Source organism: Manacus vitellinus, unplaced genomic scaffold (assembly GCF_001715985.3).
Source record: "Manacus vitellinus isolate BGI_N305 unplaced genomic scaffold, ASM171598v3 scaffold_98_pilon, whole genome shotgun sequence".
Classification (NCBI taxonomy): Eukaryota; Metazoa; Chordata; class Aves; order Passeriformes; family Pipridae; genus Manacus; species Manacus vitellinus.
Genome location: NW_021940910.1, coordinates 81134 through 93984, shown reverse-complemented (window position 1 = coordinate 93984; position 12851 = coordinate 81134). Strand labels below are relative to the sequence as shown.

Below are 12851 nucleotides of genomic sequence, written 5' to 3'. Positions count from 1 at the left end.
CCACACAAAGGTGTGGAGCCACAAATGTAACAGGTGGAGACACCTGAAGCACAGCCTGCCCTGAGATGGGAGAGAGTATCTCCCAGAGAGATCCAGGGCAAAGGTCTGGTGTGTGATCCATGTTTTTACACAGCCACCTCCTGGCTGTGGCACAGTCCCTGGGGCCGTTGGCTGCTTCCCTGGAGCAGCACACGCTGCTGGCTCTGCTACTTTGTGGACATCTGATAGTGACCTGAGGCCCCACAGTCTCAGATCCTAAAGGTGTCTCTTAGAAACACTCAGGAGGTCACTCAAGGCCAAGTGCTGTCCTCAAGAAGCACATGCCAGTCCTGACAACACGTTTTGCTCCTCAGTCTTTACCTTCTCCAGTAACAAACTTTGGTGTCCCAGAACCCATCCATTCACTTTACACCTCCATCTCCTTTCTCACCAATGCCTCACATGTGTGTTTATTATTCTGGCTAATCCCCTGCTTTACATTTTCTCCTGCAGAGAGCTCACTCTCTTGATGTCAGAAAATTACTTTTTTGTCATGTCATGACCCTAGTCACAAAAAATAAACAACTTCAGAGTTGGCTCACACAGCAGCCTCCCTTCAGAGATGAGTTCTCTCCAGTTCCACACCAGCGTAACACTTCCATAAACATGGGACAACGTCTGGCACCCCAGATCAATACGAAGTTGGGATTGCCCAGAATACAGATGTCCTTCCAGAGGCAGGGTGTGCAGGGAATCTTCCCTTCTTGTCCCAGGTCTTAAGGAACATGCCCTATGTATTCCAGGTCTGCTCTCATCAATGGTCAGAAATGTAGTGGAAAGGCCTGGGATAGCCCTGCTTCTTCCCTTTTCCAGTTCAGTGAGGCTGAAGCAAAACTGGTTCCCATTTGGCTGGTTTGCAGTGCCTCATTCACAGTGAGGTGGAGCAGGGAAGAGGGTGTCAGACCTCTCAGGTGCAGGGATCAAAGCAATATGTGCCAGCTTGGAGGCTGAGCTCTCCTCTTGGTCTTCACGGAAGCAGCTCCAGGACGTGGATGTGACTACTCAGGCTGATGGGAAGAATGAAAGAGATGAAAGAGCCTGCAGGAAGCTGTGCCTACAGTGGATACAGGTGACATGGATGGCAGAGCTGCCTGGATATCTTTTTTGCCCAGTACCTAAATCAAGAGAGAGAACAATAAGTAAGGAAGTAATGTATGCTGAAAAAACACGGGAGTGTTATCAGGGCTGACAGCTGCTTCTGTCTCCTTTTGCAGCACAGTGGCTGCAAGAGAAGGGGAGCAGGACACATTTTCCTGATCCCATCTGCTCTCAGCCTCAGCTGCCAGTGTCTCATCACTCTAGTCCCTGAACACTCTGGTTCTCCAACACGTCTCCATCCTGTCCCATTCAAAGTCCTTTTTCCCTGGGGAAAGCCCTGGTCCCGTCGCAGTGGCACGTGGCTGGAGGTGTGGTGGTGTGCCACTGTGCAAACCTCAGTGAGGTCATTGAAAGAAATTCTGAACCACTTTTACTAAACTTGTCTCCTTTTTTTGGCATAGAGAGGCAACAATGACCAGCTTCCACATCCAAGATGGCCTAAGCTAGGCTGCTCCCGAGTAGCTCACTTCCCAAGTGGAGAGATAAAATAGTAGAATAAAACATTCCTGTACTGTTTTGCCCTATGGTCTAGAGAGCATTTAATTCTCCCCATGGTGTAATCTTCACACAGCAGTCACACATAGAAGAAAAACAATTCAGCATTACCCCTGGCCTCTCTGCAACGTGACTGTCAACATCTTAAGTACAACTGGGAAAAAAATCAACTTTCACCTCTTCCTGGAGACCTCTGTTGGTGTCTTCCACCCTGCCCATGCACCCCAACACAGGGTCAGTGGGCAGAGGATGGTGTGCACAGACCACCATCTCCAGCAGCAGCTGCATCCTGTGGGCTGAGGAGATTAATTGCTGACTTCAGTTTGGCACTGGAGGGAGCCCCAGTGACCTGCTTGTGACTTGTGGTGTTGCTGTAGCCAAATCACTTTCCTCTGTCTCTCTGTTACCCAACTGAAAGAGCAGTTGGGGAATTCAGTTCTTTTGGGCTTTAAGAATCAAAATGGATTAATAAGTATTCGATGTTTAAGAATCCTCTTTGGTTTCAGTCTTTGGGCTTTAGTCTTTGGTCCAGCAGACTCTTGCAGTCAGAGTGAGACAGGAAGCACAGAACATTATATCTATGTGTGTTCATGCAACAGTCAAAATATAGACCCAGTAATTGTGATTAGTGCCATCTACACAGCAAACACTTCCAGTCCTGACATGTTTCGGAATGAAAAAAAGCCGCCTCGGAAAGCTCCAGCCCTGCTGGTAAGAAACTGTGGAGATGCAGGAAGCTTGGTCATGTTGGGTTTCCTCTTATTCTCTTGCTTTGGATTGTTTGTTAAAAATGCTGTCTCATTCCACTGTCTGGATTTAAAGCAGCAGATTAATTTGGTTGTGGAGCGTGACCAGTCCCACAAAGATCATGCCGTAAGGTACAAGGATAAAACCAACTAGGTGTGTAGTCATGGGGCAATAATCTGCCTTCAGATCTATCAGTGGAGTTAATGCTCCATCACATTTACATTTACTTCAGAGTGACAGAAGAGAGACTTTTCCCTGCTCTGATCTTGCAGCAACACACCCACTTGCTGAGGGTCCATTCCATGCCTGGTGAAGCTTCTGGTGAATCTCAGGCTGGGTGCTTGCCTTGAGATCTCTCAGCTTCAAGTGTGTTAGTGCTTCTGTGCCTCGTGTTTCTGCATCCCAGGCAGCTTTCTGTGCCAACTGGAGGGCTTCAACACCCATTTGGAGTCTTCTAGAGGATACTCCTCCTGGAAGCAGTCAGTGTGCAGAAGCTATGGATGGAAGTCAGCAATTCAAGAAATCAGCTATTTTGTTTATCCCTGAGCCAAACAAAAAAACCTCTCTTTCTAGAATCAACCTCCCAAACATCAGGGACTGTGAATTTAGTCTCAATTCTATGTAAAATAATAAAAACAGAGCTTATAGTGGGTTTGTAAACAAGAGTGTTTTGGTTTCTAACCCCAGAGCTGCTATTACTAGAGTGTGTGTGTGAACCTTCTGCCAATTAATCCCTGGGAGATGCATGGCTTTGCAGTGAGGTGACATTTGGCAGCCTGTGAATCAAACCATCACTGATCTCTCCATCCTTTGTCTTCACATTTAGACTGTAAATGGCCATGTTAAATAGGTGAAATAGGTGTGGACAATAGGTATGAGAAGCCGCCTGAGACAAACTGTGAAACAAAAGGCTCAGTGTTCTCAGATGATGAAGAGAACGATTTTGCATCCATGAACAAAAGGCCCAAAAAGAAGGATCAACCCCTTGAGGTACTTCCATATTGTCTAGGCTTCTCCTTCTATGACATTCCTTGAACCTTCAACTGAACAAATATCTCTCTTTGGTCTAAAACCACACAGTCCAAGCAATACATTTCTGTTTTTTTCCGAGGGTGGGTCTTGCTGTGGGTTTGCTCAATTTTTTTCCATGTGTGGGTTTCCTTAAAGGAGTCTGAATTTGAGCCTGTAGAAAAATTAGTTATACAGGGTTTGGTCAGCAGTTGCCATCCCTTCTAATGGATTATCCTACCTCTGGGGGCCAGAAACTACTTTGTTTTATGGTCAAACTAGAAAAAAAGGAGATTTAGGTGGGGTCTAAATAAAACCTCACAGTGCTGCAGTTCCTTATCTATATGAATATTTATACCTTGCTGCATTGTGGGAATGCAGAAACATGGCACAGTCTTGGGTTTGAAAGTCCTGTAAAATAGAAATGACAGAGTCCTGGCTTTTGAATGGTAGGATCCTTTCAGAGCCTTACAGGTAAATAGATGGATGCTGTTAAAGAAAACAAGGCTTTGGATATTTATGTAAATAGAGTAGAAGAGCCTACCAGGCCTTGCAGTGTTACCTGGTGCTGTGACAGAGCTTCACGGTGAGAATTCGTGCTCCTTTACAACACCCGGTAACTTTTTCTTGTTGTGAAGCTTGCAAGACGCACTCTTTTGAGAGAAGTAGGCACTGCAGATAAGGGTTTTTCTTTTGTTTGTTTGCTAGTCTAACTACTTTCTGTCTCAGCATGGAGTACAGGGTTAATCACAGTAAACAGTTCCATGGAGTTACTCTGCCTCCTCCTGGGCATTCAAGGCTCCTTCTTGTTAAAGCTTTCTTTGTCAGCTGACTGCAAGGCAGAATTCCAATAGTTGCCTTCTAAAATAATTTCTGTGGATTGTGTCTGGCCTGTCTCCCAAGCAAGAGGCTGATTTTTAAGAGTTCTGCTTTCAGAGAATTACAGGTGTTTCACCTTGGGGACCCCTTCAGCTTTGTAATGCCCATGAGCTGTGCCCTCTGAGGTGCTGCAGATGGGTTGGACAGTGCAGGATGCACTATGAGACACCAGAGCTGGCTCCCTGCCACCAGTTGGATATCCTGACCCCTGAGCTGCTGTACATGGCACCAGTTTGACCTGGCTCTTTCAACTGTTGTGTTATTAGCAATCCTTAGCCACACCTCTAACCGGGCACCAGAGGGGAAGGTGTCGGTGTAACCTGAGTAAAGGGCTACAACAGGGGTTAGTCCTCAGCTGGTTGTTCATTAATGATCCTCAAGGCCAAGATCTGCTTCTCCATTGCTTCATGCCTGGAATGGCATCTTTGCCGCAGGAGTCCCTCAAAGATGGGTGAGTTGTAAGGAAAGAAAATACGTTTTCCTGTTATGCCACTGAAGTTTTGTCTTGCTTTCCCACAGGCACCGCCTAGGACCCTTAGACCTCGCTTCAGGAAGAAAAGTACCTCATCCTCTGCCACTGAAACAATGTGAGTGCAATGAACCAATAGCACCAAGATCCACAGAATGTCTCTCTTCTGCCTTAAAGAGCTACTCGTTAATAATGTAGGAAACAGCAGTGGGATGGATGTGCTTTGATGTCCAGCGTTGTAGACATGGCCTTTCTCTCTCCCCTCTCCATATCCCTCTGTGCCACGCTGCTCCTGTTGGTCCGTGACGTGGGTAGGACAGTCTGGCACACACCTGCAGGTGAGGGGTCCTGGTTTGGTTTGCAGAGTGTGCCCCCACCCACGCTGTACCTTCGTGATTTCATTTGTGTCTGCATAGCTCTTGCTCTGTGAATGCACAGCAGAAGCAACAATAATCAGTTACTCACGATGATACATTGACAGTGTATTTATTTATGGCTTTATCATTGATGAAGTGGATTTGCAGAACCTGTGGATTTCTCTTTCCTCCCTTCCTCCTCAAGACTGTGAATGATGTAACAAATGTCAAAGTACTTTGACTGTACAAAATGTCCAAGATTCGTTAGCGAAAGCTGAGCTGCAACTGCGATTCTGTTTCTGCAAGTAAATCACATGTTCTGAGAAAATCATTGTGCTAAACCCATAGAGACAGAACCACTTACAGAGGATGAGGAAGAGATGTGCAAGAGAAAATAAATAGTTTCAACGATGTAATGAAGGAGGAGTCTTAATTTTGATCAGCCTGAGCCAGGAGAGTATTTTGTGGAAAACAATGGCGGGTAGAAGAACTAGATCCCACTGCTTGTGGCCAATGTTCTACTGCCAGTTTTAAAGTGTGAGCAAGCCAGGCATGTGCCAGCTGCAGCCACAGAAGTTAGAATTGCTTTAGTGATGCATTTCCAGGGGAAAACAAACCTTTCTCCCCTGCTGCAACAGTGCCATTCTCAGCACTCTGCTCTCCTGGTGAGGGGCTGCTGTTCTGCTTGCATGAGCAGAGGAGGGCGCTGGGTCTGAGCTGGTTTTTAAAGCCTGGAGTTTCTCCTGTAGCATGGAGTTTGGTTAGAACCACGAGAACCAGATGGAGTGGTGTATTTGTATCCATATATAAATGAGACATATAAAAGGAAGAGGAAGACGTGGTAGGGTTTGTGTATTTGTGCTTCAAGTTGGTGTCTCTTGTGAGTGTTAAGCATGTGAGATTCACACATAATTTAATTACGTGGCCCTTTGTGTTTGCTCTTGAACCTGTCACATAGACTAGAAAAACATTTAGCATTATGTTAGGACGTGCCATCACCAGTGGATCAGCACACGGGCTCTGTGGTGAACACTGCTCATGTAGGTCAGGTGTTGCAGCCCAGGATGGAGTGTGTCAGGCTCAGAGAGAACTCTGAAGTGGCCTTTGAAACCTTTCCTGTCCAATGGGTCCCTGAGGTCTCCCCCACAGCTTCCTACACATGTGGGGAAGAAAGGAAGAAACTAATTACGTGCACACACAAATGTGTATCTGACCTGGCTGGGAAATGGAAAAAACAAGCAGGTATTTCCTGTGTCTGCCACAGTATTTGGCCTCATTACCTGAGAATTTTGTTTCCTTTACATATGCTGATTCAGTCATATTTTGCAATGTGCAAGAAGGAAAAATTCTTCAAAAAGTAAACCAACAAAACTGTCTAAATAGCAGTTACAGAAGAGTCAATCCTTGGAAGATACTCAGCAAAAGCTTTGAGGAGCTAAGCTTGTGTATTTTGTTTTTAAGCGGCTTTAGAGTTTATTTGATTTCTTTTGGCAAACATTAAAAATAAATAGAAAAACTGCCTGCACTGTTAGCAGAAAATAAAATCCTGTTGCAAGCAAGCCATGTTTCCCTGCTATGCAATGGGCTGCTGTAAGATAAAAAAAAGAAGCTGACAAGTTTGCACTCAATTATGCCAAATAACCCCAACAACATAGAGCTGCAAAACATCTGACAAGTTCTAATCTCAGACACACTGTATTAACATTGATTCTCACTAAAACTATTAAATGTGCGTCTAATCTGCTGTTTTACTGTAAACTTGACTGTTTAGCATTTCTTAAGTGCTGAGGTGAAATGTTGACAAGGGAGTTGCCTTATATCTCTCAAAACATTCACTGTATAAATGAGAAAAATAAACCTTTTCATATCTCTGGCAAAAATGTATCAGTTTATCAGTGGAGCTGTATATTTGTGTATAGACAGACAGACATGTCAATGCCTGACCACGTGCACTTGTGCTCTCGTGTTCTGTACAGACGAGAACGGCCACTCGCTTTTGATTCCTCACCTTCCTCACACAGGTTGTTTACAGGTCTTTCCCCAAGTCTGTCATTTCACCCGTTGGCTACGAGAATAAACAACACCAGTGAAGTCTTTTGTTCCAGTTTTTCTCTGGATCCTCTGCCAAGGAACAAGCCCGATTCCAGCGAGTCGCCTTCCTGTGCTGCTGCTGACCCCTCCTGGCACACCGGGGTGTGCAGGACCCGGCAAGGAGAGGACGCAGGGATGGATGGATGGATGGATGGACGGAAGGGGGCAGCCGTTCTTAGCTCCCTCCCAGCTCCAGCTCTGAGGGTGCAAGGCCAGCTGACAACTTCCAGATCTCTCCTCCTAAAATCAAGCAATCTTTCATCAGATGGTTTAAAATAGCAACAGATCTGGGTTAGGTAAAACCAGCCCAGTTTTGGGACCTTTCAGGCAGCTGGGCCCTACCATCAGTCCTGTAGGGCAGGCACCTCCTGATGTCTCAGGGAGGGCCGAGAGAGTGGAACCCTGAAGGGAAGAGGCCAGCCCATGGAAACAGCCTTTGCCCAGCTCAAGGCTCCAGTGAAATAAATGCGCATTATTTTGAGCACGTAAAATTGAGGCTGAGGGGAAGGAAAGTGCAGCTGAAGATGGTCTGTGGTAAACAGGCCTGTGAATTACCTCACCAATTTACCATAAATCCACTTAGTTATGAAGAGAATAACCTCAGAGCAGCCCAGTGCAGCCCTCAGTGCCTCCTCTCCTGCCACGGGGGCCAGTGTCAGCGCAGCTCCAGCGGTTGCCAGCTGCTGAATCGGGATCACATCTAACACAAGGCACACTTCTCGTGTGTTCCTGTCACCCTGGAATGAATCCCGCACTAACCTAAATTATAGAAGTGGAAACCCAGCACAGAAGGAATCAGGTAATTTATTCCTGCCAGGAGGGGAAAAAGCTGCTTGGAGAGAGATGATGCTCCTCCTGTAAACAACCTGCTGCCCCTGGCTGCTCTCTGACGCGTCCCCATGTCGTGATGAACCCTCGTGACCGAATGCTCGTTACCCACAGTCTCCTTTTTGCTGTTAGTTTCGGGTCCCCTTTTTGCATCCAGCACCGTATTTGAACTAGCAGAGAACACTACGTTGGGATTTGCGTTTAGACAAACTATTTAAGGCTCATTAATTGTGCACTTGGTGTGATTTTCTTTCCTGTGATGGGTAGAAAAGGTCTGTGATGCAGTGGTACACACTTGATGCCTCACAAGGACAACAGTATTCCAAAGGTTGATGTTTTGCTGGTTTTGTTATACTGCTTGATATACATCTTGAATAAAGTCTTAATCTTTTCTTTATTAAAAAAAAACAAAAACAAAAACAAAACATCTTTAGTCTGTTCAATGTATCTGGCAGGCCAGAATAATTCCTTTGATTGCTGTATTATTTTTATCTCGATTCTGGCTGACTGTATATAGATGTATTCACTAAGTGCTGCATGTCCTCCAGAACTTTCTGTATTATGAACTGGAAAAAGAACAAAATACAGCTACTGAACACTCTGAGTAATTAGTGAATTCATTGAAATGCTACAGCCTTGTACAGCAAACCACCTCTTGCTACACAGGCAGCTCTGGGGCTGATAACCAGGGACTGTCTGCTCAATAATGGTTTAATTATCAGTCAGTGTTTTGAAGCAAATGCTTTTCATACACTTTCTGCAAGTAAATCTCTGATGTATCCTGTAGCAAAACCGGTCTAGTTTCTCTGCACACTCCAAAAGGACCCTCTAATAAACCCTTGGGTTTGTTCCATTTATATGTGACCAGGAATATGAAGTCTGAGGTGTAGTTAGGCTTAAAGAAAGAATAAACAAGAAAATACTCATATTTGCCTGCTTGAGGATGTCGTGCAGGACCCAAAGAATATATTCTACTACTCAAAAGCCTACACAGGACACAAAATGTGAGTCCTGTAATGAAATTTGGTGGCCAATGCATTTTAAAATGAGTTACAAAAACTGCATGTAGCCATGAAACTCTGGGGTTTGAGCTTTTCTTTCTATGCTCTTCTAGTAGCATGGACACATGGCAAGTTTATCTAGTATCATGACAGGCAACAATGCTGAGATGGACCCTGCTCTCCTTTCTCCTCTTCCCCCAGGAGACTCCATTTAGTGAGACACCATCCGGTATGGACACAGCAAAAAAGATCCTGGGATTATTTAAAAATATTTCCTCAAAAAAATTTAAATATGTTGACTTACTCACTTTTAGTGTTACACACAATCATAGGAAACCACCAAAAATCAGAACACACAGGTGACCAGCCTGACCTTTGCTAAGTAAAACACAGACCACAGCTGAAGAGAATATTGGATGTTCCTTTATTTTGGGCATTGATTCCCATAATTCCGCTCAGATGATATGCACATGTTTATTTAGAAAAGTTACAGGCATTGGACATTTATGTTCCAACATTCAGAGCATGGCACACAACCACTTCCTCCTTCCTAGAGAGGGGCAAAAACCAACCTGAGGTTTCTACACCTGAAGATTCGTGCGATCCTGATACTTCTGGTAGGGATAATCAACGTACCAGTTCCTCCTTTTCCAGAAGGAAGTGGTCATTTTATCCAGGAGTTTACACTGTGTTCTGTTGCACAGCACGAACTCCCTCAGACGCTTCTTCTGGGAAGCCGACTTCTTCCACAGCTTCTTCTTGTAACCAGCCTGTCAGAAGAAAACACACACAGAGAAAAAAACAAGTTTTTAAGTAGGTCACTGCAAATACACACACAGGGCCACACTGCTCAGCACAGCACGATAAATCCCTCGCTTTCAGGCAAGTGGGAGTCTCTCTACAGAGCTTTTTTAACTTCCATACCAGCCACTGCCCTCCAAGGGAAGGAAAACAATTAGACTTTACACTGACTGTAAAGAACAGGTTCGTACTACCCAAAAAAGTCTCACCTTTCTCCTAACCCAGAGGCCGTTGTGCAGCCGGAGGAACCTTTTGACAACAGCTTTCACGCTTTTCCTCTTCCCCTTCCGTAGGCCGTAGTAGGTGAGAGTCCTCGCTGGCTGCTGGAGTATACTTGGAAGTAGAGGTGTGACACTAAAGAAAAAACAACCCCCAAAACAGGGGAAAAATAAAACAGGAATGAAACATCTTTTTCTAAAAGTAATCACTGCGCTTTTCACATAAAGAGAGATGAGAAGGGGCTGTGGCTTGCATGAAGGTTAACAAGGATTCATCTAACATTACAGCACAGCACCTGATGACTGAGGAACAGTAACTGCAGGGCTGGAGTCTTGCTAAAATTCAACTCAAAGTTATTGTTCCACACAGAACACCTTTTTTTTTTTTTTTTTAAATCTACTAAAAGCAGTCATACATCAAGCACAAACATTCAGCTGTTACTGGGATTCAGAAATTACTTTCAGAACATTATTCACAGAACAGTTCGGGTTGGAATGGGCCTCTGGAGATCATCCAGTCCAGCCCTCAGCAGCAGCAGAAGAAACAGCAGCGATTACAAGACTAACTGTAAATTGGGCTGCAGAGTATGTCCCATTTTACCTCCTGCTTCAAGCATTAATGGTACAGGAGGGGGAAGCTCGGGGCTAACACAGACCTGCTGCTGAGTGCAAAGGGGCCCGAGTGTCTCAGACAGAAGTATGTATATGCAGGTTGGGGTCAGTCTCTTCTCCCAAAAAACAAGCAGTAAGACAAGAGAAAATAGCCCCAATTTGTGCCAGGAGAGGTTCAGGTTGGATATCAGGGAAAATTTCTTCATTGGAAGGGTTGTCAAGCATTGGAAGAGGCTGCCCAGGGCAGTGGTGGAGTCCCCATCCCTGGAGACATTTAAAAGACACGTAGATGTGGCACTTGGGGACATGGGTTAGTGGCAGCCTTGGCAGTGCTGGGCTAATGGCTGGACTTCATGATCTTAAAGGTCTTTTCGAACCTAAATGTTCTATGATTTCATTATATTCATATAGAGAGAGGTGTTTCAATATAATATATATGTAATATATATATTACATACTATTTTATATAATTATATATAACAGTGTATTAATACTAAAAATATAAATGAGGAAAACTTAATACATTAAGAGAATACATACAATGTATATTATATATAATACATATGAATGTATCACATTATATTTTTATATAAAATAATATATTGTATATAAGTATATATAATATATATACAAATATATATATATTTTAAACATATTTTTACCTATCCATTTAAAGTAATAGGTCATAAATATGTTTGAAATAGTTCATATGCAAATAGGTAAAATATTTAAAATACTTAAATATGTAATTTATATATATTAAAATAGATAAGTAAAATATTTTACATATATATTAAAATACAGAAATAAAAATATTTTCTATCTAAAAATAGATGTTGAAATGCATAAAGATAATAAAAATACACAAAAGCATACATAAGTGTATAAAACTATATATAAATATGCAAAATGTATATAGATACATACATATGTACACATATATATACATGCATATACATATGCATACATATATACATATAAAAATATAAAAGCATACCTAAAAATATAAAAGCATATATAAAAATATAAAAGTATATATAAATATGTAGAAGTGTATATATACACATACATATACGCACATATATAGATACACACACACGTATATATACATATACACACATATATACACACATATATACATATATATACACATATATACATATATACACATATATATACACATATATACCTATATATACACATATATACATATATATACACATATATATACACATATATACCTATATATACACATATATACATATATATACACATATATACACATATATATACACATATATACACATATATACACATATGTATACACATATATACACATATGTATACACATATATACAAATATATATATACATATATATACAAATATATATATATACACATTATATATATACAGTATAACATATATGTATATATAACATACATTATACATAGTATACATATATAAATATATACAATATATAAGATGGCCCCAAGATATTACACACAAGAACTCATTTTAAGTGGATATTTTGCAGGAGGGACAACCCGCGCCAGCCGGGTAACCTGCTGAGCAACCAGAGGGTCCGCTGTCGGGCGCCGCGTCCCTCTCGAGCGGCCGCGGTGCCAGAGCGGGCCCGGAGCGGGCCGGGGCCGCGTCCGCTGTTCCGACACACCTGGCGGGGAGGGCGGAGAGCGGGAGCGCCCGGGGCGCCCAGCGCCGCAGGATCCCTGGGGGGACACGGAGAGACCCTCAGCACGAACTGTGACAACACACACGCACCCCCGAACCCGACACCACCCTGCACCGACACGACACCGACACCGACCCGACACCGCGCCCCGAGCCGCCGCCGGCCGCCATGGCCGCCGCTGCGCCGGGCGGGGCCGCGCCGGCGACGCCCACCGCGGCAGTGCCGGGGCTGCGGAGGGACCGCGCCGGGCTCCTCCCGCACCCAGGGCCCCGCACAGCCGCGGGGGTCTGAAGTGTCCCCAGCACACTCTCAAATTAATCGCAAGCTGTGGTGGAGGTTGACGTTGTATTGTCCTGGTCCACCCCCCCCACCTTCCCTGTTTTTAAGCCTTTTACTAAAATGTCTCGTAAAAGTCTCTACTAAAAAGTCTCGTCCACTAAAAAGTGGATTTAACTTGTTATTTCTGAACGTCACTGATGTATTCTTACATTTTTTTTTTCCGTTCTGAAATCTGGCTG

At 43.7% G+C, this 12851-nt stretch overlaps 2 protein-coding genes across 6 annotated transcripts in view; one reads left to right on the top strand and one right to left on the bottom strand.

Moving 5' to 3' along the window:
• Positions 1-8614, top strand: part of REEP1 (receptor accessory protein 1) — a 68483-nt gene extending 59869 nt beyond the window's left edge. For 3 of the 5 annotated variants that reach the window (XM_018086555.3, XM_018086553.3, XM_018086554.3), the window contains 2 exons: positions 3230-3369; positions 4786-8614. In XM_018086555.3, coding sequence (XP_017942044.1) covers positions 3230-3369; positions 4786-4857 — 212 coding nt within the window. In that variant the 3' untranslated portion in view covers positions 4858-8614. Of the gene's footprint in view, positions 1-3205; positions 3370-4785 lie in introns of those variants that run through there. The other 2 variants (XM_018086563.3, XM_018086558.3) reach the window with 2 other exon arrangements.
• A 798-nt stretch (positions 8615-9412) lies between these two features.
• MRPL35 (mitochondrial ribosomal protein L35) lies at positions 9413-12503 on the bottom strand. Its single transcript, XM_029965325.1, has 4 exons — positions 12423-12503; positions 12206-12370; positions 10022-10279; positions 9413-9781 (listed from the first exon to the last, which is right to left on the bottom strand). Exons 1-4 carry the CDS (start codon positions 12501-12503, stop codon positions 9593-9595), a joined length of 693 nt encoding a protein of 230 aa, XP_029821185.1. The 3' UTR covers positions 9413-9592.
• Positions 12504-12851: the final 348 nt, after the last annotated feature.

What these genes read in the sequence shown, in the direction of transcription:
- MRPL35 (XM_029965325.1), bottom strand. Translation starts at nt 12,503, where the DNA reads ATGGCGGCCGGCGGCGGCTCGGGGCGCGGTGTCGGGTCGGTGTCGGTG. An exon ending in GGGTGGTGTCGGGTTCGGGG is followed by an intron (nt 12,371 to 12,422) that starts GTGCGTGTGTGT and finishes GTGTCCCCCCAG; the next exon opens with GGATCCTGCGGCGCTGGGCG. An exon ending in GCCTCTGGGTTAGGAGAAAG is followed by an intron (nt 9,782 to 10,021) that starts GTGAGACTTTTT and finishes TTCTTCTGACAG; the next exon opens with GCTGGTTACAAGAAGAAGCT.